We start from the raw sequence: 23,891 nt of genomic DNA, 5'->3' as shown, positions 1-23,891 counted from the left end.
TGTAACTATCTCATCTCTAAATCAAGAGAGACTAATGGCCACTACTAACTAGGCATTTTAAATGAAGTAATGTGTATCAAAGATTGGAATTGGCAATCCTGGGTCCACCAAATATTATAGAACTCTCAAATGTCTGCCCAAATGTCAAGGTAAATAGGAATAACACCTATTTATTTTATTTTATTTATTTTATTTAATTTATATACCGCCCTTCTCCCGAAGGACTCAGGGCGGTGAACAGCCATAATAAAAACAATGTACAAAATAGAATTTAAAAGCAGATTAAAATAATTAAATCATAGGCCGAATTTAAAACTCTCATTTTAAAACAATTTTAAAACCCCATTAAAACCAAATTAACCATTTATCCTATCAGAGCGGCTTGCTGGAATAACAGGATCTCCACTGCATGACAGAAGGCGCGGAGGTCGGGGATCCTTCTTATGTCCGGTGGTAATTCATTCCAGAGGGCAGGGGCCCCCACAGAGAGGGCTCTTCCCCTGGGGGTCGCCAGTCTACATTGTTTGGCTGACGGCACCCTGAGGAGGCCCTCTCTGTGTGAGCGTACTGGTCGGTGGGAGGCAATCGGTGGCAGAATGCGGTCTTGTAGATAGCCAGGTCCTAAGCCTGAAGAAGGATTGTAGGCTTCCTACTGTTTGAGCATTTGAAAGCTTTCTGTGACATTGCTTCTTATCAATTTATTCATACCATTACTTACTTTTGCTTCGTTCTTATGATTATTGTAGAAATCAGTGATTCATCTGTTGATAGATTCATGAAAAAAAAAATATGGGGGCCTAAAGTCCATTCCTTTGTTAAAACTCATACTGTATATATCAACCACCCTAGCAGGATGGGGCACCAAAGTGTTGGCCCAACTTCTAAAATTCCCTTTATGGAGAATAGTAGGTTAGGACAGAGGTGGGCAAATGTGGCCCTTTTACAATCTGTGGACTTCAACTCCCAAAATTCCTGAGACAGCTTGGCTGTCTCAGGAATTCTGGGAATTGAAGTCCACAGGTTGTAAAAAGACCACATTTGCCCACCCCTGGGTTAGGATATTCATGATTGTACATCGTTACTACTATTTCCTAACTCATCTGTTTGCAAATTGGAGACCCCTTGCAACACCAAGATAAACAGAGAAGAAAAGCACATCCACTTTCCCAAGACAGTCCGTTCAAACTTATTAATATTGAATGTCATGTTTGAATAGCACTTTTGGCCTCAGATAAGCTTGTCACGCATTTGAAAATCTATGCTTACTAGAGATTATTTTTCCTCAGCTACAAGGATCCTATAACAAAGACTTCTGTATAACTTTACAGCAAAAAAAAAAAAAAAAAAGATACAGCAAAAAAAAATTCTCACGGACTTGTTTGACTCTTTAGCACTGTTAAAATGCATTAATTAAAAAAAAACAGACGTTATACAGTCAAAGAAGTCAGATTTTCTCAAATCAGTTTATATCATCCATATTCAGATATTATTCAATAAGTGATTTATAATGTTAGGTGTCATTTAGCCAATGTATTCATACAGTGCTAAACAAAGGCATCACATTTTATGGCAATAGAAATAAATTAGAAGTATGGTTCATAACTGGGCTTCAGCAACGGGGAAGAATTAAAGGTCATAGCTATCATTTTGAATTTTTTGACACACCTTCACTCAAGGAACAGTTATTAGGAACAATTTAAGAACATTTGAAATTAGAATTCAATTTGAATTAAAAAATATTTGAAATATTTCAGATCAGTAGGCATTTATAAAAGTGTTACAGTTCTCACACATACACATATACATATATGCATACACATATGCAACTCTAATGGGACATTAATAGTGCCATTTACAAAGTGGAAGATCAAATAACTTATTTTAATGAAAAGCTATTTTATTAAATCAAAGGTTTCCAGAGGAACATTCTTTAGTTTTCTTTTGGTGAATAAATCTTGAGTACTGTAATTCAGTATTCATCAAAAGTGTGGTCTGAGGATCCCTGGGGTTCCCCCACCCCCCAAATGTTCTCAGCAATTTACCAAATCAGAATTATTTGCCAGCCTATGCTGAAAATAATACAATATTAAAATCCCATCAAATAACTGAGAAGTGGTAGTTACAGAGAATGTGTCAATACTGATAGGCAGTAAGCATGTGATACTTCCTTTTAGCAGTTTTGGGATGAGATAAGAAAGAATTTGAATTTGGCAACTTCCTAGCACCAGTGAACCACTAAATTCCAACTAATTCCAAATAATGAGGTTTGCTTAGTTCTGATATGAAATGTAGTAGGAATTCAGTCATCATGTCTAATAAACCATGATAAGCAACTGCAATGTATGAATCTAGCCAATAATGGATTGTTAATTGGAGTTAAATAAGCTATGCTATTGTGCTATGTTAGTCCAGTTATGGAGTTTATTTGCGGGATAAAAATTAGGTCCGGGAAAAGAACAATACTGTTAGGTTTTGGCTATGCATGATTCTTTCAGATCAAAAAAGACTCTCTTAATTTTACAAAGGTTAGAATAAGAATGACCAGGAATTGCTTTCAGATGAAATCCCTAATTGAGAAGTAATGGGTTGGCTCTGGAAGGTTAGTGAAAAATCTTGCAATCCTGACAGTTATTTCAAATTCTGTGATGGCAAAACTCTTGTATGTGGCCAAAAAAAAAAAAACCCCAAACAAAGAAGCACTCGTGTGCACCAAACTACATGAATATGGTTTAAATATGGTTTAAATTAAAAGCATTGCAGTAGTCCAAGCGGGAAATTCTATGGAACAATGCAAATATTAAATATAATAAGTCTTCCAGGGATTAGCTATACATGTTATATAACAAGTTTTTAATGACCTTATCTAGGCCATAGGATATACAAACAATACAACATGTTCTCCTGACTAAGATAAGTGCATGTTGATATCATTATTAATTGTTCAAAAGGTTCATTTTAATACAATGAACTTTATGACATATGCCAGATTCACTCATTTGATACCTTTCTCTTGATTTATTGTCTCTTGATTTATTGCAATATGCAAGCATGACTAATAAGTGCAAGATGTCATAATATTTTTCCAAAAAATACATAACTATACACTAATGAAATCTTCAATTTTCATGCATTCTTAAAAGCTTTTTGGGATCTCTGCTTGCAATATTATCAAACCAAGCCATCAATAGAACATAACAACTGTCTTGAGCCCATATGAGGCTCTGCTTCCTCCCTGATTAAGGCCAAATCAAGCTCTAGAGTCTTCCTTTTCAAAGTTGTATATGTGAAGGCCCCACCAATTTCTATCTTTTCCACAAACATTTCATGTGTTTTAAATTATATCTACAACAAGGTTATATAATTCCTGCCTGTCAATCTGAATGAAAGGAGTATGTCTCAATATATGAACATTGGCTGTAGCTGGAATAAGAGAAAATAGTAGGTGTTCTGTGCAGGGGAAAAAAATTAAGGCATTAAGAAGAGATGTAATCTTTGTATGTACATGTTGACGCATGTCAGTATGTGATTTATTATGTATACATTCTATGTACAGTCAGACTTCAACAAGAAATAGAATATCTAGTTTTCCATGTTTGCATACTTGCCATATACCTGTAGTTCATAAAAATATGTCAGGAAAAAAAAAAGAATTATCTGCCAAACCACCACAAGAAAATTTTTATAATCTGGGTTTATACATTTTTATAAACATGGGTTATTAAGTACCCATAATATGCCGCACATTTAATAGACTGTAATTGAAAAGCGGGCATCCAGAAATATACATTAATTTAAATTATGTGTTGATATTGATGAGATATTGTTACCAATATTGCAATGGTTCAGTCATCTGTGATTTATTTAAATGTAGATCTTTAAAATGGTGATTATTGCCATTTATTTGTTTCATAGGTTTATATGGTGAAACATTAATTTCAATGTATTGTGGCTTGTGAATGCAGTATGTTATATTAAGCTGCCATCCTGAACATTAATAAGCAAGATCGAGTCTGGGTCAGTCATTGGGACCAGAAGTTTTGTCTTCTGAGCTTTCGGACTCATGATGGAACCCATCCTCAGGAAACTTTTCTCTGGCAGAGTCTGTTAATTAGCAAGTTAATTAAGTAGAAAGCTCTTTTGAGCTAAGTAAAACTTAGTTTGAACACATATGCATAACATAAGATGTATAGAAATGTACTGGGAGTATCAGCCATAAACAATGATTATTCAATGATGGAACAAATACTTCCAATTAAGATCACATTTTTTTTATTATACTTGGTTGAAACACCACAAAAGCAGGAAACTGGAAATTCAGAGGTGTGGTCTATGGTACGGAAAGGTATACAGTATCACATATCAGGTTTAAATGCTTCATAAAAGGATGGAGGACCTGAACACTGAGAGCATTTTTGTCCTATCCTTCCTTGCTATCAACAGTTGGCCTTGAAAAACAAAAGAAAAATGTGGAAGCATAGAAGACTTATGGTATGTAAATGTGATATAGGGCACTGCATAGCAATATTAATGATCATGGGGTAGATTTATAAGGCGTATCTTAACTTTCAGTATTCTAGCTTGCTGGGGTTTGATTTATTGTGAGACAGTTTTTAGTGTTGATTTAGTGTGGGCTTTTTAATACTCGAACTTGAAAATGGGTTCACTGGTGTGCTAAAAATCTTTCCTTCCTACCGATCTATTTTCTTGCAACTTATATCTGGGTGTCTAGGATGGGAGCAGGTAATGAAATATGTATTAAGATGTAAGTTTCACCCTTTTGCAATTATATTGTGAAGCCGGATGTACATATACCAAATAGAACTTGTTTCATCACATTATGACTCAGTTAATCATTCTGATGAAACCTTGTAGACACTGCTGAACTTACCTATAATAGACGAATAAATGACTTAGCTTTCAGCTTTATAACTCAAACAATAATTGCAAGTAGCATGTTTGTTTGTCATAGCAGCAGGACATACCATCATGACAGCCAATCTAGAAAGATGATCTCCTTGTATTCAAAACTTTTGAATCTCCTACAGCAATTTTTTAGGGTCCAAACATAATTCTACCTCTGGCTTCTTGAGTATATAATTAATTAGGTAATATCAGACAGTCTTGTGAGTACAGTTGACCTGTTAGATCACATTTCACAAAGATTGGAACATGTAAGCACCAAAGAAAGAATTAAGTGAATTTCTTCTGCAAATTAAAATTGCACACTTCAAATTTGAGGCTTCATTTTTTGTACCTCTTTGTGTTCATTAAAGCAACCCTTTTTATCCCTAGGCTTCTGAACTAAACCTGAAAAAAAGGTGTAGCTGATTTAAGATTTATCAATTTCAATGAACTGATATCACCCATGATGTCAATGATCTCTGTGATGAATGCAGGCTAGGCATCCCCATCATGATTGCTGGGTGGTAATATAAAAAGGTAAATTGTAATTAAAATTAAGAGCCTGGTGGCGCAGCAGACTAATAGCCTGTTATTAACATTCAGCTGCCTGCAATTACTGCAAGTTCGATTTCCCCAGGCTCAAGGTTGACTCAGCCTTCCATCCTTTCTAAGGTAGGTAAATTGAGGACCCAGTTTATGGGAGCAATAAGCTGACTTTGTATAAATATACAAAAGTATGAAGGCTATTGCTTAACGCATTGTAAGACGCCCTGAGTCTCTGGAGAAGGGCGGCATATAAATCAAATTAAAAAAAAAAAATTCAAGCAACTCCTGGGGACTACTGACCAAGTTTATCCAATTTTCTCTGCAACAATGCAGAAATGAACCAAACTGTTAGCTGCTTCAAGATACATCAATTTTATTAGGGCAGTAGTTTTCATGAACAGATGAAAGTTGGTGCCCTAGTAGTAAAGTTGCTCGATCTGGAAGCTGCTACCAAATTCTGTCTACTTTTTCATGTAGCCTAACCAGTTATCTGTGAAGATTCTCAGTCATCCAGGTCATAGTTGTCTCAAAAGTGCTTTTTTAAAAGGCAACTGGACTGTTTTTTCTTTGAGGAAGAAGAATGAAATGTTTCTTTTCTCATCCAAGAAACTTCATCAGTTGTGATGGGGGGAGGATTGGGAGATTGAATGATAGGTACTGACAGATGAGATTGTATGGTGGGAGATATAATAGGTTCTGACTGGATGGTAGAGGTGGGAGGAGTGGAAGGATGGTATTTCTTTGCAGTCATCTGGTTCATTAACACTCTCGTGAGAGCCTTTGAGGCGTTTATCTTTGCCCTCAGAGTTTAATTGGTTGTGTAATCTTCTTGGCACTGCTACAAGAGCTGCGTTGCAGACTGGTGGTGTCTTATCTCTCCTCCTCCTCCTCTGTTGAGAGAGGACTGCTCAATGTTAACATAAATGGCGTCTTTTACACTTCTTTCAAACCAGTGATCCTCTCTGTCCAGAAGGTGGACTTTGCTGTCTTCAAGAATGATCTTTGTCTTTAAAATGCAGATGGACTGCTGAATCTTGTCCTTATGGGTTTGATCTCTTATGTTATGCTGTACATTTGTGAAGTGGTTGTTTTGTTTCACCGATACACAGATCTGCATATCTCACTGCATTGTATTCCATATATCACATTGCTCAGTTTGTGTCTGGGTATTATCCTTGGGGTGAACAAGCGTCTGCCTTAGTGTATTCTTGGACTTAAAAGTGTACATGTATGTAGTGTTGGTTGAAAATTCTCCTGAGCTTTTCAGATATTCCTGCAATGTATGGAATGACAATGTTGCTACGTTTGTTGTTCTCTTCTTTGTATGTAATGGAGCAGCTTCTGCTGAATCTTTTTCTGGTTTTGAGCAAAATCAATGAGAAAACCAGATCACTTAACAACTGTGTTACTAACTTAACAACTACAGTGATTCATTTTACAACTGTGGCAAGAAAAGTCGTAAAATGGGGCAAATTCATTTAACAATTGTCTCATTTAGCAACAGAAATTTTGGGCTCAATTGTGATCCTAAGTCGAGGACTACCTGTACTTAAGAAGGCAAAGTTGGCCAGGTACAACCATCAGCTTGAGAGTTCTAAATGGCTATGGCAGCACCAATGAACTATAGGTAGTTCTTGACTTACAACAGTTCATTTAGTGACTGTTCAAAGTTACAACGGCACTGAAAAAAGTGACTTGTGGCTATTTTTCAGTTACCTTTGCAGCATCCCCATGATCACGTGATCAAAATTCAGATGCTTGGCTACTGATTCATATTTATGACTGTTGCTGTGCCCCAACCTTCTGACAAGCAAAATTAACGGGGAAGCCAGATTCACTTAATAACTGGGTTACTATCTTAACAAGTGCAATGATTCATTTAACAACTGAGGCACGAAAGCTCATCGAATGGGGCAAAACTCACGTAACAAATGTCAATGTTTGGGCTGAATTGTGGTCATAAGTCAAGGACTGCCTGAATAGGGCAAAAATCGCTTAACAGCAGAAGTGTTTGGGCTGACTTGTGGTCATAAGTCAAGGACTGCCTGAATGGGGCAAAAATCCCTTAACAGCAGAAGTGTTTGGGCTGAATTATGGTCGTGAGTCGAGGACCACCTGTATTCAGCTACTCCATCTTTGGCTTCTTAGCACTTTTCTTCCAATTTGGAAAAAAAAAAAAAAGAAACAATGGAGAAGATTAGAAGCAGGAGAATCTGTCAATCTGGATCAAGCAGCTACGTCTGGCAGCCTCCAAAGCAACCAGCAGCCCCCTCAGGACAGGCAAGTTCACGGCCAGCGAAGCATCCACCTAAATTGCAACCAGAGGGGTGGGGATGGGTGGGTAGGAGCGGCGAAGCTTCTAGAAAAAAAACAAGCCAAAAGGTAAGGAGCGGAAAGGTCGAGAGAACGAGGACTATTGCGCAAAGGCAAACTCTTTTTGCCTCCCTTTTCTCTCACGCGCCGGCTTGGCGCGGGAGCCCAAGCAGCCCTCGCGGGTGTGGAGTTTTCCCCGAAAGGTAACATTAAACGGTCAAGCGCAGCCTTTAATTCTGCTTTAACCGCGGCTGGACCCTCTTTTCACACAAACACAAAAAGAGAGAGAGAGGTGTGGGCGAGCCTGTCTGCTCGCCGCAACCCATTTTTAACTACTCAAAGGTGCCGGAGTCCGACTTGAACGTCACTTGCCGCCCCCCCCCCAAAGTTCCCTCAAAGCGAGGAGGGAAGGGCGCAGGCGCACGAGGGACAAAGCCTCTCCACTCCTCTCCAACCCCCCCCGCGCTCCATAAACTCCGCTTCCCTCGCCCAGCTGCTCTCCCTGTTCCGTAACTGTCGCCCGGAGAGGAGGAGCCAAGGGGGAGGAGTACCGGGCCGTGGGTTGGGAAGTGCTACGTGTCTACTCAGCCCATATAACCTACTACCCTCCTTTTCGTTCAGTTCAGCCGGGAGCCAGCCGCCGGTTTTTTTCTCCCCTCTCTCCCTCCGTCCGTCCGTCGCTCGCTGCTGGCTTTTCCTTTCTGCCTTCCCTCCCTCTTCTTCCGCTGTCCGCGCCCGAGGGAACCACCGTCGCCGCCGTCCGGGACGCGCGAGCCTCCACCATGTCCGAGTTCAGAAAGCAAAGGGTGGTAAGTAAGGCCTCCAGCCGAGTTTTCCACCCGCCGCTCGCGGTAACCCTCTCCCCTCTGGCGTTTAAACCCCCCCCCCCATCCTCCACCACCTCCGTCCCGCGCGCTCGCTCATCATCATCATCATCATCATCCTTATCATCCTCGCTTCTCCGGCTGCTGCCTGATTGGCTGGCTGCTGCTGCCCCCCACCCCCCGCCCGGCTGTCATCTTTCGTCTCCCCCCCCCCATCTCCAGGCCGGGATAGCAGCACCAACAGGTCGGAGGATGCCAACCTGAGCGCGCCCCCTTGAGCCACCGGCTTTCGCTGCCCGGTTTCTCGGGATGGGACTCTTATCTATCTATCTATCTATCTATCTATCTATCTATCTATCTATCTATCTATCTATCTTTCTTTCTTTCTTTCTTTCTTTCTTTCTTTCTTTCTGTCTCATTCTATCTATCTATCTCTCATTCTATCTTTCTATCTATCTTTCTATCTATCTCATTCTATCTATCTCATTCTGTCTATCTATCTCATTCTATCTATCTTTCTATCTATATCATTCTATCTTTCTATCATTCTATCTTTCTATCTTTCTATCTATCTCATTCTGTCTATCTATCTATCATTCTATCTATCTATATCATTCTATCTATCTGTCTGTCTCATTCTATCTATCTTTCTATCTTTCTATCTATCTCATTCTAGCTATCTCATTCTGTCTATCTTTCTATCACATTCTATCTATCTTTCTATCTATCTCATTCTATCTATCTCATTCTGTCTATCTATCTCATTCTATCTATCTATCTATCTATCTATCTCATTCTATCTATGTATCTATCTTTCTATCTCATTCTATCTATCTCATTCTGTCTATATCATTCTATCTATCTATCTATATCATTCTATCTATCTATATCATTCTATCTATCTTTCTGTCTGTCTCATTCTATCTATCTCTCATTCTATCTTTCTATCTATCTATCTATCTATGTATCTTTCTATCTCATTCTATCTATCTCATTCTGTCTATCTATCTATCTTTCTATCTCATTCTATCTGTCTATCTATCAATATCATTCTATCTATCTGATCTATCTTTATTTAGTCAAGCATGTATTAGATAACAGATATAAGTATAAACATGATTATGAATACATGAAATGAAATGGATACAAATAAATGGGGACATTAGGACAGGGTTAGTACTAGGCACGCTGGTGCCCTTACGCATGCCCCTTAAAGACCTCTTAGGAATGTGGTGAGGTCGACAGTAGACAGTCTAAAGTTAAAGTTTTGGGGGTTTGGGGAAGAAACCACAGAGTCAGACTTCCGTCACCTGGAAAAATTAGCCCTTGGGTCCTGCAGGAGTCCGGGAAACGGGTGCGATTTTTTTTTCCCCTGGTGGAATTTGAAGCAAGAGACGGTGCTAGGGATGCTACTGTCACCTTTTTTGTAGGTTTCTTAGGGATGCCAAGCAGCCTCAGATCCCTGTGTAGATTATTCAGGCAATCACTTCTTAAGAAGCCTTGCATTGAACCTACCCAGTGATCATTCCAGAATAATTCTGGTGGTGGTTGTTTTTTTTTAAGGGCAAAGGCTTGGACACTGATAAAAGCCCTTAGCCCAGCTCTTGGATCGCCCACTCCTTTTGCTGTGTGCCAGTAAAAGGAAAGTCTGCACCGGTCTTTCATAGCTTCCTAAGATTTCCTTAGGCTAAGCCAGTTTTCCTGGTGATCCCAGCCAGATGTGTTGGAGGTACCCATGCCTAGAAGTCCCAAAGTAGGTGGAAATTGTGACATCTGGAAGGTGGGACTTTCTGTTTCTTGTTTTGCTTCTTCCTAGAGATATGAGAAGGGGACAAACAGCAAGTTTTACCTCTGTGGGTTAAAGGTTTCTGAAAAATTTCTATAATCAGCTTCCTCTCAAGCAGTTACTTTTGGAAGTGTGTTTCTCCAGCTTGTAGGATCACTAGGTCCATGCTTAACGCATAGTGTATTTTATTTCGGTTCTGGCTTCTCATCAGGTGATGGCTATAAGAAACATTAATGTAGCATGTACAATGTCTGAGGTTCCTCTTATGCCATTGAATTCAGAGATATTTCTTTTCCAAATATCTCACGCAGACACACAGATGTGTGTGCCTATGTGTGTGTGTGGTGGAGAACTTCCTCCTCCTGCCACTGCTTTAATTAATTTTGTCCAGTGGAGTTACACCCCCTAAAATGGAAATCACCAGTAATATTAATGCATTCATCCATTTGCTCATCCATTCACATTGGCCAATACTTTTAAGCAAACAATAGTTGATACCTCTGAGTTTCCTTCCTCTTTAACATATATGTGGTTTATTACATTTTGTCTTCCACCTCAGAGCTATTTTTTTTTAAAAAGGAACAAAAATGCTGGAATCAATAAATAGCAGTTGGCCAATCAGGAAGCTCCCATCCATGCTAGAATAAAGCAACCTTCATCTCTCAGTGATCCCTTCTTGGTTTTAAACCGTCTAGAGCAAAACGGACTTTAGCAGCTGATCTCCAGCAGATTAACATATTTGTTTTCATCTGCATTCTTTCTGGAACTTGTAGGATTACCCAAGTAATACATTCAGTCCCGGAGGCATGGCCTGTGGAAAGCTTCCCCAGTTATGGGATGTCTATTTTGTAGTTACATTAAAAGTACTCCAGATGTATTCAGTCATTATATTTACACATGACTGCACAGTGCTTGTTGATTCATGTTCTTTCAGGATTTAGGAGCAATTTCTTTGCGTTGCACTTGGAGTTTAACCTCTGCTTCCCCTTTAAGCCCTCTGAAAGAAGACAAAACAAAGTGCTGAGCTAGAATTAAGAGAAAATTTTAAAGCAAAGAGTTTTCTAAAAAACAAAAACCAACTCTTGCTTTTTGTATAATATATTTTTTATTAAAATCCTATACACATTTGATAAATAAAATACAGAGTTCAGATTCTGCCTTTTGTCCAGTAATTCAAAGATGGTATACCTGAGTAGCCCAACATCCAAGTTTATCCCCCCAACAACTCTTTGACATCAATTATACTGAGTAATAGTGCCTGGTCTCAATATTAATCCAGTGAATTTCTTGGCTGAGGCAAGATTTTATCCCAAGTCTTACAAGTGTTGGTTAAAAATATAATTTTGTATTTATGTGAGGAATAGAGGAAATGCAGGGGCAAGGAAGAAAATAAAAACTCCATCCAAATCTCCATAATTATTCCTTATTATTATAATTATTCTGTGTACATGATTTTACCTCTTTGTATAATGCTAACTTTCACCCATTAATGGTTTGGTATTTGGATTTCTAATTGCCAGCAAAATCAAGTGTTCAGATTTCAAGAACAACTGTGTTATTAGCAGTTTTTGTTTAATTAAATGTTGTATGGCAATGGCTCGGTTATAAAACAGTATACAGGGAGATATAGTATTCCCATTAACAGCTACAGAATATTAAATAATAGTAGCGAGAATGACTGTTATCCCCAACAGAGAAATCTAATTAGAAATGAACGATGGTATAGGAATTGCTGCAAAAATCTCCAAGACTCTAGTAGCATCTCCTCCTACTAACAATTTTTGCTAAAAGGCATAAACCTCACGAAGGAGCCTTTAATAAAAATTGTTCTTTGGAAAAGGTGCTGTCGGACTTTTCCTGATGTTTTGATACCACAGACTGACATGATTCTCTCCTGGAAAAACTGTTGCAATGGTTGGAATAACTTTAATAAAACACATTAAGATGACTTCAGTAAGTAACCCATTCAGACAAACATGTACAAGTCAACAAGTAAAAAAAGAGGCAACCATTGTAAAAACTTAACTAATTTCAAACTTATTGTCTTTGCACTTGGCAAGTGAAATTCTTGTGATTTGGAGTCTTCCATGTATCCACCAGAAGAGAATATCTGTAGCGTAGAGTTGACCTCCAAGCTTGACTGTTTTCTTCCAAGAATATCATTAACTAAGGTACTCATTCCCAACTCAGATGGTGTTGCCTAGTTGGGTAATGAAAAACATGCAAGAAAACAACCCAGCTTGTATTAGCTTCTTTATTCATATTCAGCTTCATTGTTTCATTAATTGATATTGTAGGGTAGATGTGTTACGTATTTGTCTGAGCCGTCCTACTTTTTGAAGGCTCAGACAAATACATTTACTATGTGCAGCATGGCCACCAAACTAGATAATATTTATTTTTATTGACCAGATTTCTATTAGTCAGGAGGGTAGGAAATACAATTGAAATAATAAGCCAGAGAAATACATTAAGGGAAGCCACTGCCAAATGTATTAGGAAAAATCTTCAATTATTGTTCCTGACTGTGAGAGGCAGTTTCAATAAGCAACCTCTCTTGATGCCCATCTAAAAGGGTGTTTTCAAAGTAATTGGGAATCCTCCCCACCAGATTGGGGCTTTTAGAAAACATGAAGAAAAGCTGTTCTTTTCTTAGGAAACAGCATAATGTTTTGATGAGCCTATTGTGAAGATTCGTGAATATACATCTTCAGATTTCACATAACTATTTGAAGTGTACTATGAATCTAAAATAAAAAAAGAGTTATCTCTATGAACCATATTTTATCTTTATTCTGGATTAATGCCATATTCACTGTGTGGGATGGTCAGATATTGATGCATTTTCTTATAGTTAAATATCATTTTCTTATAGTTAAATAGTATAAACAACAACTACTGTTTCATGTGGTACATGTTTTAAAAAGATTTGATCTTAAATTATACATGCCCTGTGCAATTTTTAAAACACAGTTCCAAACATTAGGCATGGAAATTACTGAAAAAATTATTTTGTGTGTAACGTAATAAAAGTTAAGTTCCACCACTAATTGTTTGTTTTATTTTTAATCCAACCCCCCATGGAACAAAAATAGTTTGCAAATTATATTCCGTCTTCTCTGGCAACCTTATCTTTTATGCCATCTGCATCACTTGGCAAACAATTTTTTAAGTGCTTCCTAGTTAAGGACCTTATTCAGGTAAACTTAAAGCAGCATGTTTGAATGCTATGGAACAATGCAATTTAAAACTATGTAAGTTTGGGTTAGTTTCTAATTCAAATCAACATATTTTCTCTTGGGTATACTGATGGTTATTGACCAGGAAGCTCTGTTGTTTAAAGTGTGATTTACGTCCCTGCAAATACATGTGGTGTTCTAGACTCACTTGTAAAGAAATGTGTGCAAAGTTGACCATGTTTTATTACGCTGCCATAATAATCTCTGAATATGATAACCTTGTGGGTAGCCTTGGGTGAAAGAAGAGTGGAGTCAAATGAAGGTCTTGATTCACCAATGGATTTTTGATGTTCTTTTGGGGGAAGAAAACAGAGTAACAGAGCAGCAGCAAGAATAGGAATGCAACACAGAATAACAACCACAATAGAACATAATATGAATAAATACAGGTCAGGGAAATAAGTATTTAGGGACTGGAAATTTTGTTGAATTTATAATGGGAGCGAAATCATACCTATATTCTAAATCTTAGAATAAAGAGTATGTGCTCAGACAAGAAAGGGAATAAGACACAAGACAAGATGTAAATATACAAGAAATTCGTTTGATTATCTGTCACAGAAGAGTATTGCTCTGTTTTGTACAATATCAGTTGGAGTGTTTCATTACTGTTCTGTTTTGTAACCTTTCTTCATTAGACAGGCTCTTTGCCTAGAAATAAATAATTACAGGGAATTACAAGGGTATCTCTTGGGGCTTACTGCTGCCTGAAGATGATAAATTGTGGTTAGTTCATGCTATGTGCATTCATTGTTCTGAGGTGTGCTAGGAAAACCACAAGCTTTAATTCATTTAACCATCCATTTATTCAGGCCATTTTATTGTTAACAACATGATACATCAGGTCAGTGTTTGACCACTGATTTTTGTAAGGCCTCCCCAAAACTACCACATTGTGATTTTACATACAGATATGTACTGCAAGATTTGGACTGCAAAAGTCAGGTGACCACTGGGTGGCAGCAAAAAGATAAAGAAACTTACGTTGCTCTTTGCTGCCATCTAGTGCTTGGGTAGATTTTGCAGCTCCTTTATACAGATTTTTAAAGTACCTAGACAAGGAAATATGGATATGCTTTCCCTTTTAGAGCCATTTTCTCAGAAAAGGATAGATTATACAAAATTCCAAATAATTGCTATGTTCATATCAAATGGTATTTGATGTAGGTACCTATAATCGCTATCTTGCAAATAGCTTCACAAAATGTTGACAGTATTGCCTGTCAACAATACAATAGAATTCAGTATAAATTCTGAATGACGGGGAAAATATATATTTGTGTATTTGTCTACATGCCATATGGGTGTACATATGGACATCTATGTACTTGTATCTCTTTATAGCCAGGCTGGCAGGACGCATCCACAAATTAGCAGCCAGAGGACATGTTGAAATTTCTTTAATTTTACATAGACAGATTTAACCATTGTTTCAATTGGGAAAATGTGGCCAAGCCAAGTCCAAAAATTCCAGGAAATTTCTAGAAGCCTGGCACTCTTGACAAATCAGCCATCAATAGACACATGCACATTAACAACATATATAGACTTTGCAAAAGAATATCACCCACACTCAGCCCAAAAAGGAGCAAAAAGACCCAAGCAGCTCTCCACCAGCAATCAGCCCCCAGATCAGCATAGATTAACTCCAAGGTTAACAACAGACCAACAATCAAATAAACAATATACCAACTAAGAAACTACCAAAGAAGCCAACAGGATACACCCCAACCAAAGAATCTCTAAGACCACCTCCACCAACACTGACAGGGCAAGCTAAGGTATTACAATATAAACTGACAGCAAGCTGCACTCCTTACTAGCACTGATGATGTTATTTAGTTTGGGTAATGAAACATCGGCAAGAAAACAAGCAAGCTCAGAGAGGACCCCTCACAACCTAGGCCAGGGTTGGCGAACCTTTTCAGCACCGAATGCCGAAGCAAGAGCACACGTATGTGTGTGCCAGAAACTGGAAGAGAAGCTGCCTGGTGCACATGTGCGCGCCAGGAAGATGATCTTCTAGTTTCCGGCACGCACATGCACACCAGCCAGCTGGTCTTCGCGCGTGCATGCATGCCAGAAACCGGAAGACCAGGTGGCTGGTGCGCATGTGCGTGCTGGAAACCAGAAGAACAGTTGCCCAGCACGCACATGCACGCTGGGCAGCTGTTCTTCCAGTTTCTGACGCTCCCTCACACATGAAGACCAGCTGGCTGGCACTCCGGAACCCGGAAGAGCAACAAATGACAGCTCACATGCCCAGAGAGATGGCTCTGTGTGCCACTTCAGGCACCTATTTGCCATCACGGACCTAGGCTGTTTGCATAGGTGTATTATAATAAAAGCTTATTGAGGCTATATAAAAATAAAGTTATGCAACTCAAAGGTTACGCATATTGGGTTATTTCACAAAAGTAATAAAGGTGATTTGTTGGTAGTAGAGTAGGTTGTATGTAAGCTATTAGAGCTCAGAAAAATGAATGTCCATTTCACTTTCAATTCAGATGCAAAATTATTAGTATAGTAGAAATGGTTGTTTCTCCAAAGTGCTTAGTTATTACGTACATACAAGGAGCTTGTAATTTATTTTCTTGCTTGTAACTTGCTGAGCACTTGGAACACCATTCACCAAGTCCTCAATATGACATGTAGAAATTCTTTTCAAAAAATAGGACAGTTCCATGCAGACTAAGATGGTTCAAATGTATCCAGTTCTGCAAAATGTGTGGACAGGCTTCAAACCTAGTTTTCTTGAATTTGCACAACCAATAGGAATTATGTTTCCTGCTGAGATTCTATATTTGCTCAGATTGTTTGGAAACAGGTCACTTTTTTTAGGTGGCCAGGATCCCTTGTCTAGTATAGGAGTGAAATACTACGAGAGTCAAGATTTAAAACTGAACTGCCAGTGTGAAAAATGTGAGTTCCAGATTCTATTGAGCAGGCATCAAGCAGGGAACAAAGAATGCTTTTGTGTTTCAGTGTGTTACTCCAGGCATTCTTATTATCCTAGCATCAATTGTTCTCTCTGGAATGGAACAATTAGTATTTGTTCCTTCCAGCATTCTTTCTCTTTTCTTGCTATCTACCTATTTTGGTATGAAGTGGAGAAAGCTCAGGTGGCTAATGATTAGTGACAATGAGTAGGTGCAGGAGGTAGATATCTATGGCTAAACTTGGATTACTAGTCTTGTGTTTTAGAAAACCAGCCATGCAAATTCTCCCTCCCAAGAATTACTGTTCATTCATTCATGGGGAGGGGATTATAGTAGAGCAGGGGTGTCAAACCCACGGCGTCATGGTGTCGTCACGTGGTGTATCATGAGTTTTTTTCCCCTTCTCTAAACCGGACATGGGCATGGCATCTGGCCCGCAGACTGCAAGTTGACACCCCTGTGGTAGAGGGTCTCAGCTAAAGACAGACAGTTGAGGATGGTCAAGTAGGTATCCTGGCCTCATCTGATGTCCTTGTGTGGGAATTCAAAAAATAAACGCTTGGGTAACTTGTTTTTAATATCTTAGACATGGGGAGAGGAATTATAGTTGTCTGCTAAAATAATATGAGTTGCAGATTCAAACTTGGTGCAATGAAGAAAAGTAATTTGGCAAAAGGCTGTGGGAAGCCAAGATCAGTGAGAAAAGCATACAGAAAGATGATGTTGGTGTTTTTCTAGAGTATCTGCATAATAATAGATACTTATGTTTATCTCACAAATAGCAGGTGAGAAGATCACTTATCAATATGGCTGGACAGATGAATAAGTGGGTTAGCTTTAGTGAAAACATAAATTAGGATTTGGCTGGTTTTGTAAATGTCGAGTGTATATATATTGAAAACAAACCAATCTTACTTCCTTTCAATTGCCCAAATTGGAAATAATTTAAATTTGTTTGTTTATTATTTTAATGTTGCCCAGGGAATAGGTTTGGTTTCAATTAAGATGGTCATTTTGGAGAAACCTTCCCCAGTATGGTGTTTTCTGGAGATGATTTCAAACTCCTTGGTAACATTGGGCATATGGAAATTGAAATACAACACATCTGGAAAGCAAAGTTAGTGAAGGCTATTTGGGAAACGTCTCAAAATTCCTGTCCTTCCTCTGTAACATTTACCAACACCATATCTACGGCATTGGGCACTGCCTGGTAATCAACAATATGAAGGGAGGGTTGACAAAATACACCATGTAGTATTGTCACAACATGCCATAAACTGTGCCTTAAATTACAAAAGAGAATTTGACCTGTTTTTAATTGGAGTGTCACATTTTTCAGTACAAAGAATGTGTCACATTTTGTTTCCTGTGTTTTTCTCATAACAGCTGGTGAGGCAAATTAGGCTGAAAGTGCTTTTCTCAATGAGCTATGACTTAACAAAATAAGAATCATGGTTTTATGAATATAAACCCAGATTCCTAAACACTTTTGGAACACCTTTAATTGTAGAATATTAATTTTTTTATACAGACTTGATTGAATGCATATTTCATCCAATTAATGCTCTGTCCAAGTTCAGGTTAACAAACTATTTTATAGAAATTGGGTCCAACCCATATGAAATCTCTCTCTTTTGCCACCCACATGGAATTCTAATTGTAAAATTATAAGTGATTCTTTTATTAACCATTGGTCTCTTTTTGTAAATGTCCAATGGTCCACCTTTTGAGAGATAGTTTGATGTTAAAGTTAAAGCATGAGGCTAGATGCTCAGAATGAAACCCATCTGAGTGCCCTAAGTGAGCCATTTTTTCCCCTAGCCCTAGAAAGAAGATGGTAATGACAAACCACTTCCAAAATCTTGAGAGGAAAACTGTAGGAACTACTTCAGGCAGTCTCCAAGAGTCAACAGTAACACCAAGATAAAAGAAAGAAAAGAAAGAGAGAAAAAGAAAGAGAAAGAGAAGAAAGAAAGAAAGAAAGAAAGAGAAAGAAAGAAAGAAAGAAAGAAAAAGAAAGAAAGAAAGAAAGAAAGAAAGAAAGAAAGAAAGAAAGAAAGAAAGAAAGAAAGAAGAAAGAAAGAGAAAACCAACCTTGAAAACAAAGTTCCATATTTCAGAGGAGCTTTCAAAATTGTAGACCTAGCTGGTAAATTTAGGACTCTGGGTATCATCAAAAGAAGTATATCTGATCTTTTGGATAGACTTTTTCATCAACCAAAGGGAAGTTTTGAAATACCTGTGGCAAACCATATATTTAACTGCAAATGTTGCCTCCTACAAACTGTTTTACGGTTTACACAATTCAGGCATTCATACCTTGCTTTTTCCAGTAGTATTCCTGTATTACAGGCCTCCTCTCTAATTCTTTTTTGATACTTCTTGCAAATTGTCGAAGGGAGGACTGTAGTTTGCAGAGTTAATTATTGAACATCCAGAAATACCTTTTAAAGTGTATTTTTTGGAATTAGTATCCTAAAAAGCAGACTTTTTTTTATTATTATTATTTATATGCCGCCCTTCTCCGGAGACTCAGGGTGGCTTACAATGCATTAAGCAATAGCCTTCATACTTTTGTATATTTTATACAAAGTCAGCTTATTGCCCCCACAAACCGGGTTCTCATTTTACCTACCTTAGAAAGGATGGAAGGCTGAGTCAACCTTGAGCCTGGTGAGAATTGAACTCGCAGTAATTGCAGGCAGCTGGAAGCTAAATACTACCTTTTAACAGTAGCATTAGTCTGCTGCGCCACTCAGGCAATTACTCAATTGCATAGTGTTCATAAGAAAATATATAGGTGGCATGCTATCTTCAATAGTATTTTTTTTTAGATTACAAAGCCTTGAAAGGCATTAGTTAAGCTACTTTTGGAGGAACAATTACAATTCTGAAATTAATGACTGAAAGTGCTCAATACCCGGAAGAATGAGTAGCTTAAATGAATAAGCTATATTACGAAACATAAAACAACACTGAAAATACGTCAAGTGTTGTAAAGATCCAATTACTCAATAGCATAATGTTCATAAGAAAATATATAGGTGGCATGCTATCTTCAATAGTATTTTTTTTAGGTTACAAAGCCTTGCAAGGCATGAGTTAGGCTACTTTTGGATGAACAATTACAATTCTGAAATTAATGAATGAAAGTGCTCAATACCTGGAAGAATGAGTAGCTCAGATGAATAAACTATGTTACGAAACATACAGCAACACTGAAAGTACGTCAAGTGTTGTAAAGACCCAAGTGACACAACCTTGAGAAACGATGGCGAAGCCATAGCTTCACGTATTGCGATGTTGATTTTTTTTGGAAAATTCCAGTGCAGTGTGTATGCCATGTGGTGCTTTGGATTCAGTTCCAAAAAGATTTAATGGAGTACCTCTAGGCACAAATATAGGGGTGGGCTTCAAAAATTTTAGCAAGGGGTTCTCTGCCTGGTTGCTGGGTGGGCATGGCCATGGTGGGCATAGCCTAGTCGGCCTCCTGCACCACGGCCGGGGGAGGGGTGTTTTTGCCCTCTCCAGGCTCTGGAGGCTTTTCTCGAGCCTCCGGGAGGGTGAAAATGACCTCCCCAGGCCCCAGAGGCCCTCTGGAGGTCAGAAATGGGCCCGTTTCTGGCCTTCCCGAACTTCCACCTTCGCTACTTGGCTAACCAGGTTGCGACAATGAGGGCTCCTCACATTTTATAATTGTAATTGGTTTGCACTATGGCTAATTGAGTAACTACAAGGGCCAGGCAAGGATACTGCAAGAATGGCAGGTCTAAATCTCAGACTACTTATGATTCCTTGTCTTATTTTCTAAAACCCTGAAGCTAGTGCCATTTGAATTCAGCAGCAAAAAAGGACCGATGTTCAGTCTCGCTGGAAGTTTCATTTATTGCAGTGCTCTTTTCTTTTGTTCAACCTGAGTTTTGAAACATTTTACTTTGTCCTTTATCACTTGACCTTTTATTAAAGACAGTGGAGGTGCAGTTACTGGTATTTGGGTAAAGATTATCCTGCTAGTAAATAAGACATTGGGAAACTGAAGGATTTTTCTCTTCAGTATGTTTTGTGAATACAGCCAGTGCGGTAGAACAAGAAAGGAACTAGCAAATTGCCTCAAGATAGGGAAAAATACAAACTTCCCTCTGGTGACCCAAAGGTGCTCTTTCAAAAGGCAACTGGCCTTTGTTTTTCCTTGAAGACGTTTCACTTCCAATCCAAAAGCTTCTTCAGTTTTTGGATTAGAAGTGAAACGTCTTCAAGGAAAAACAAAGCCCAGTTGAAAAAGCAACCATGGCCTGGATGACTGACAAATCTCCATTGACATTTCCCTCTGGTGATTAGCCTCTTCTTAGAGCTGCTACTTTTTCAGCGAAGTGATTGACAATGTCATCGTAAAAATATAGAAGCAGATTACTTACCTGTTGAGGATTTTTTTTTTTAAAAAAAATAGATTTATATGCTGCCCTTCTCCGGAGAGTCAGGGCGGCTTACAATGTGTTAAGCAATAGCCTTCATACTTTTGTATATTTTATACAAAGTCAGCTTATTGCCCCCACAACTGGGTCCTCAATTTACCTACCTTAGAAAGGATGGAAGGCTGAGTCAACCTTGAGCTTGGGGAGATTCGAACATGCAATAATTGCAGACAGCTGAATGTTAATAACAGGCTTTTATTCTGTTGAGATATCCAGGCTCCTAACTCATGAATTAACTCATGGAATCTGCAAAAATATCAACGTTTCATATGCTTATAGAAACCTATCTCTATCTAAAGAGGAAGTGGGCCACACGATTGTGTTCTCACTCTATTTAGTCTGATCCCTTCTTGCCTCACAGTTATTGGAGATCTCAACCTTTCCCTTTAATATGATTCAGCAGTATTTCAAAAGTGTGTCGTGAAGCAGCTAATGTGCTGGCCAAGACAAAAAATTAATACTTCCTTAACGGCTGGGTGTTTTTGATCCAGTTATTATTTTTCAGCCCAATCATTTTATAGAGTTGTGGGGAAAATAACAGACAGGATCATTCAGTACGTACAGTATGCTACTCTGAGTTAACCAAAAATAAAGATGGGAGAAAAATCTAAGACTAAACTAACTTGAATCTTTCAGTTCTGTCTTTTAGTCCAGCCACTTGTAAGATTTCCCAATGTCTGCCACCTCAGTTATATGTTGATGATACTTTCCGTGCAGACTATTGTTTTGCATGGCACTTCCTTCACTTGATTTTCCTCCCATGTCTGCTGCTGCTTCATGCATTTTCTCAGCAGCACATCTTCAACTGCCATCTTACTGATGTACTCCTGATGCTCTGGGTTTTACCCAGGACAGTGGCTTTGACACTCACTAGACCCCACCCCGTCCTCTTTCTGGCTGGTTTGGGTGTTGGACTTGGGGTGGAAAACTCTGTACATTGTGAGGAGTTTCTGGGTCTTCACATCATCATGTCCTCCTTCAGCTAGCTCACTATAACAGCAGGAGATCTGATGGCTGGCAGGGCATAAATGTTTATGGGCTGGATCTTGTTCTTCCCATTGAATTGGCTCATCTAGGACCTGTCTTTTACTTTGATGGTACTTGGATGTTGCTGTCTTTCTTATCTCCTCATTGTGGATCCCATGTGACTATGGGATATCAAGTACTTATGACTGATCAGTATGTCTGCTATGTGGGCCACTGATAGTCCCACTCCATCCTCTCTTGATTACCCTCAGGCATATGTCTTCAGTTCCAAAGGACACCCCAATGTCCTTGCTGTAGATTTGTGCCAGATGGATCAGTGAGTCAACTTCATCCATGTATAGCTTAATGACATCCATGTAGAGAAGGTGGCTGATAGTAATTGCATTCTTGAACATATGTATCTGTATCCAGTTCTTGTGAGTTATATGGCAACTTGGGCGTCCTCCTGGATTCACGGCTGTCTTTAGAAGAGCATTTAATGGCCGTGACCGGGAGGATTTTCCATCAGGTCCGCCTGATTGGCCAGTTGCGTCCCTTTCTGGATCGGGACTCCTTAAACACGGTCACTCATGCCCTCGTCACTTCCCGCCTGGACTACTGTAACGCTCTCTACATGGGGCTCCCCTTGAGGAGCACCCAGAGGCTCCAACTGGTGCAGAGTGCGGTCGCGCGGGTGATTATGGGAGTGACGTGGCGCTCCCATGTAACACCTCTCCTGCGCGAGCTGCACTGGCTCCCGGTGGTCTTCCGGGTGCGCTTCAAGGTTTTGGTTACCACCTTTAGAGCGGTCCATGGCTTAGGCCTGGTTATTTATGGGACCGCCTCCTGCCGCAAACGGCCTCCCACCGGCCGGTACGCTCTCACAGAGAGGGACTCCTCCGTGTGCCGTCGGCCAAACAATGTCGGCTGACGGCCCCCAGGGGGAGAGCCTTCTCTGTGGGGGCACCTACTATCTGGAACGAGCTCCCCCCGGAGATACGGAGGATCCCGGATCTACGTACCTTCCGCCGTGCTCTCAAGACCTTTTTATTTCACCAGGCTAGTCTGGCCTAATCTCTCCCATTCTCTTTTCAATGTAAATTTTAATGTAAATTTTAATTTGTTCTTAACCTGGGGTTTTAAATTTGTCTTGGGCTAAATTGATTTAATTCGATTTTACTTCTGCTCTTAAATTTTTGTATTCTATGTGTTTTATCTTGTGCCTGTTCACCGCCCTGAGTCCTTCGGGAGTAGGGCGGTATATAAATCAAATAAAATGAAAAAAAAAATGAAATGAAAATTTCACATGATGGAATTTTTGATGCCAAACTTAAGAACGCCATATTCCTAGTCATCTCACCACAGATTCCAGCCACAGTGAGACCACAGACAGAAGCTCTCCAGTTCATCTTAGTGCATCATACAGTGATGTCCATTGAAAATTTTAATAATGTTGTATGTACATTCTGCCTGACTTAACAATTAACATTTTCTTCTATGTTTTGCCAAAGCTTGGTGTATGACCTTCCACCCATTATGGTTTAGTATTTTGTATGAACCAAGCCATTGTGACTTGTTCAATAGCACAAATTAAAAATCTTGGCTTGGTCTTATATGTGACTGCAGCAGTATATCTAACTGTGAAGCTTATTTAAGGCTGTTTTTGCTCAGACGCTGCATTTAAACATCCCCAGCTTAAAAGTAGGAAATTTATTTTTACTGGTTTGCAAGAGTATAGTACCAGAAGAAGATACTTAACATAATGTCTTACAAACAGATGGATAATCATAAAGACTATTTTGTCTACTTTGAGTTAACATAGAGATAACAAAGATAATATTCTATGATGGGTCATGCTTGGACAAAGGAGAATTGAGTTGAGTCTCCGGCTCATTTAAGGTAGC

The 23,891-nt window shown here is 39.0% G+C and overlaps 1 protein-coding gene across 3 annotated transcripts in view; it reads left to right on the top strand.

Annotated features, from left to right (window-relative positions):
- The first annotated feature begins 4,392 nt into the window (after positions 1-4,392).
- The window catches only part of PAPSS2 (3'-phosphoadenosine 5'-phosphosulfate synthase 2), a 47,305-nt gene continuing 27,806 nt past the window's right edge, over positions 4,393-23,891 (top strand). The window contains exon 1 of one of the 3 annotated variants that reach the window (XM_034425945.3): positions 4,393-4,488. In XM_034425945.3, the coding sequence (XP_034281836.1) occupies positions 4,465-4,488 (24 nt within the window). In that variant the 5' untranslated portion in view covers positions 4,393-4,464. Of the gene's footprint in view, positions 4,489-8,195; positions 8,571-23,891 lie in introns of those variants that run through there. The other 2 variants (XM_034425946.3, XM_034425944.3) reach the window with 2 other exon arrangements.

This window comes from Pantherophis guttatus, chromosome 6 (assembly GCF_059756535.1).
Source record: "Pantherophis guttatus breed Tessera chromosome 6, ASM5975653v1, whole genome shotgun sequence".
Classification (NCBI taxonomy): Eukaryota; Metazoa; Chordata; class Lepidosauria; order Squamata; family Colubridae; genus Pantherophis; species Pantherophis guttatus.
Note: the sequence above shows the minus strand (reverse complement) of the source record. Positions and strands in the feature narration are given on the sequence as shown.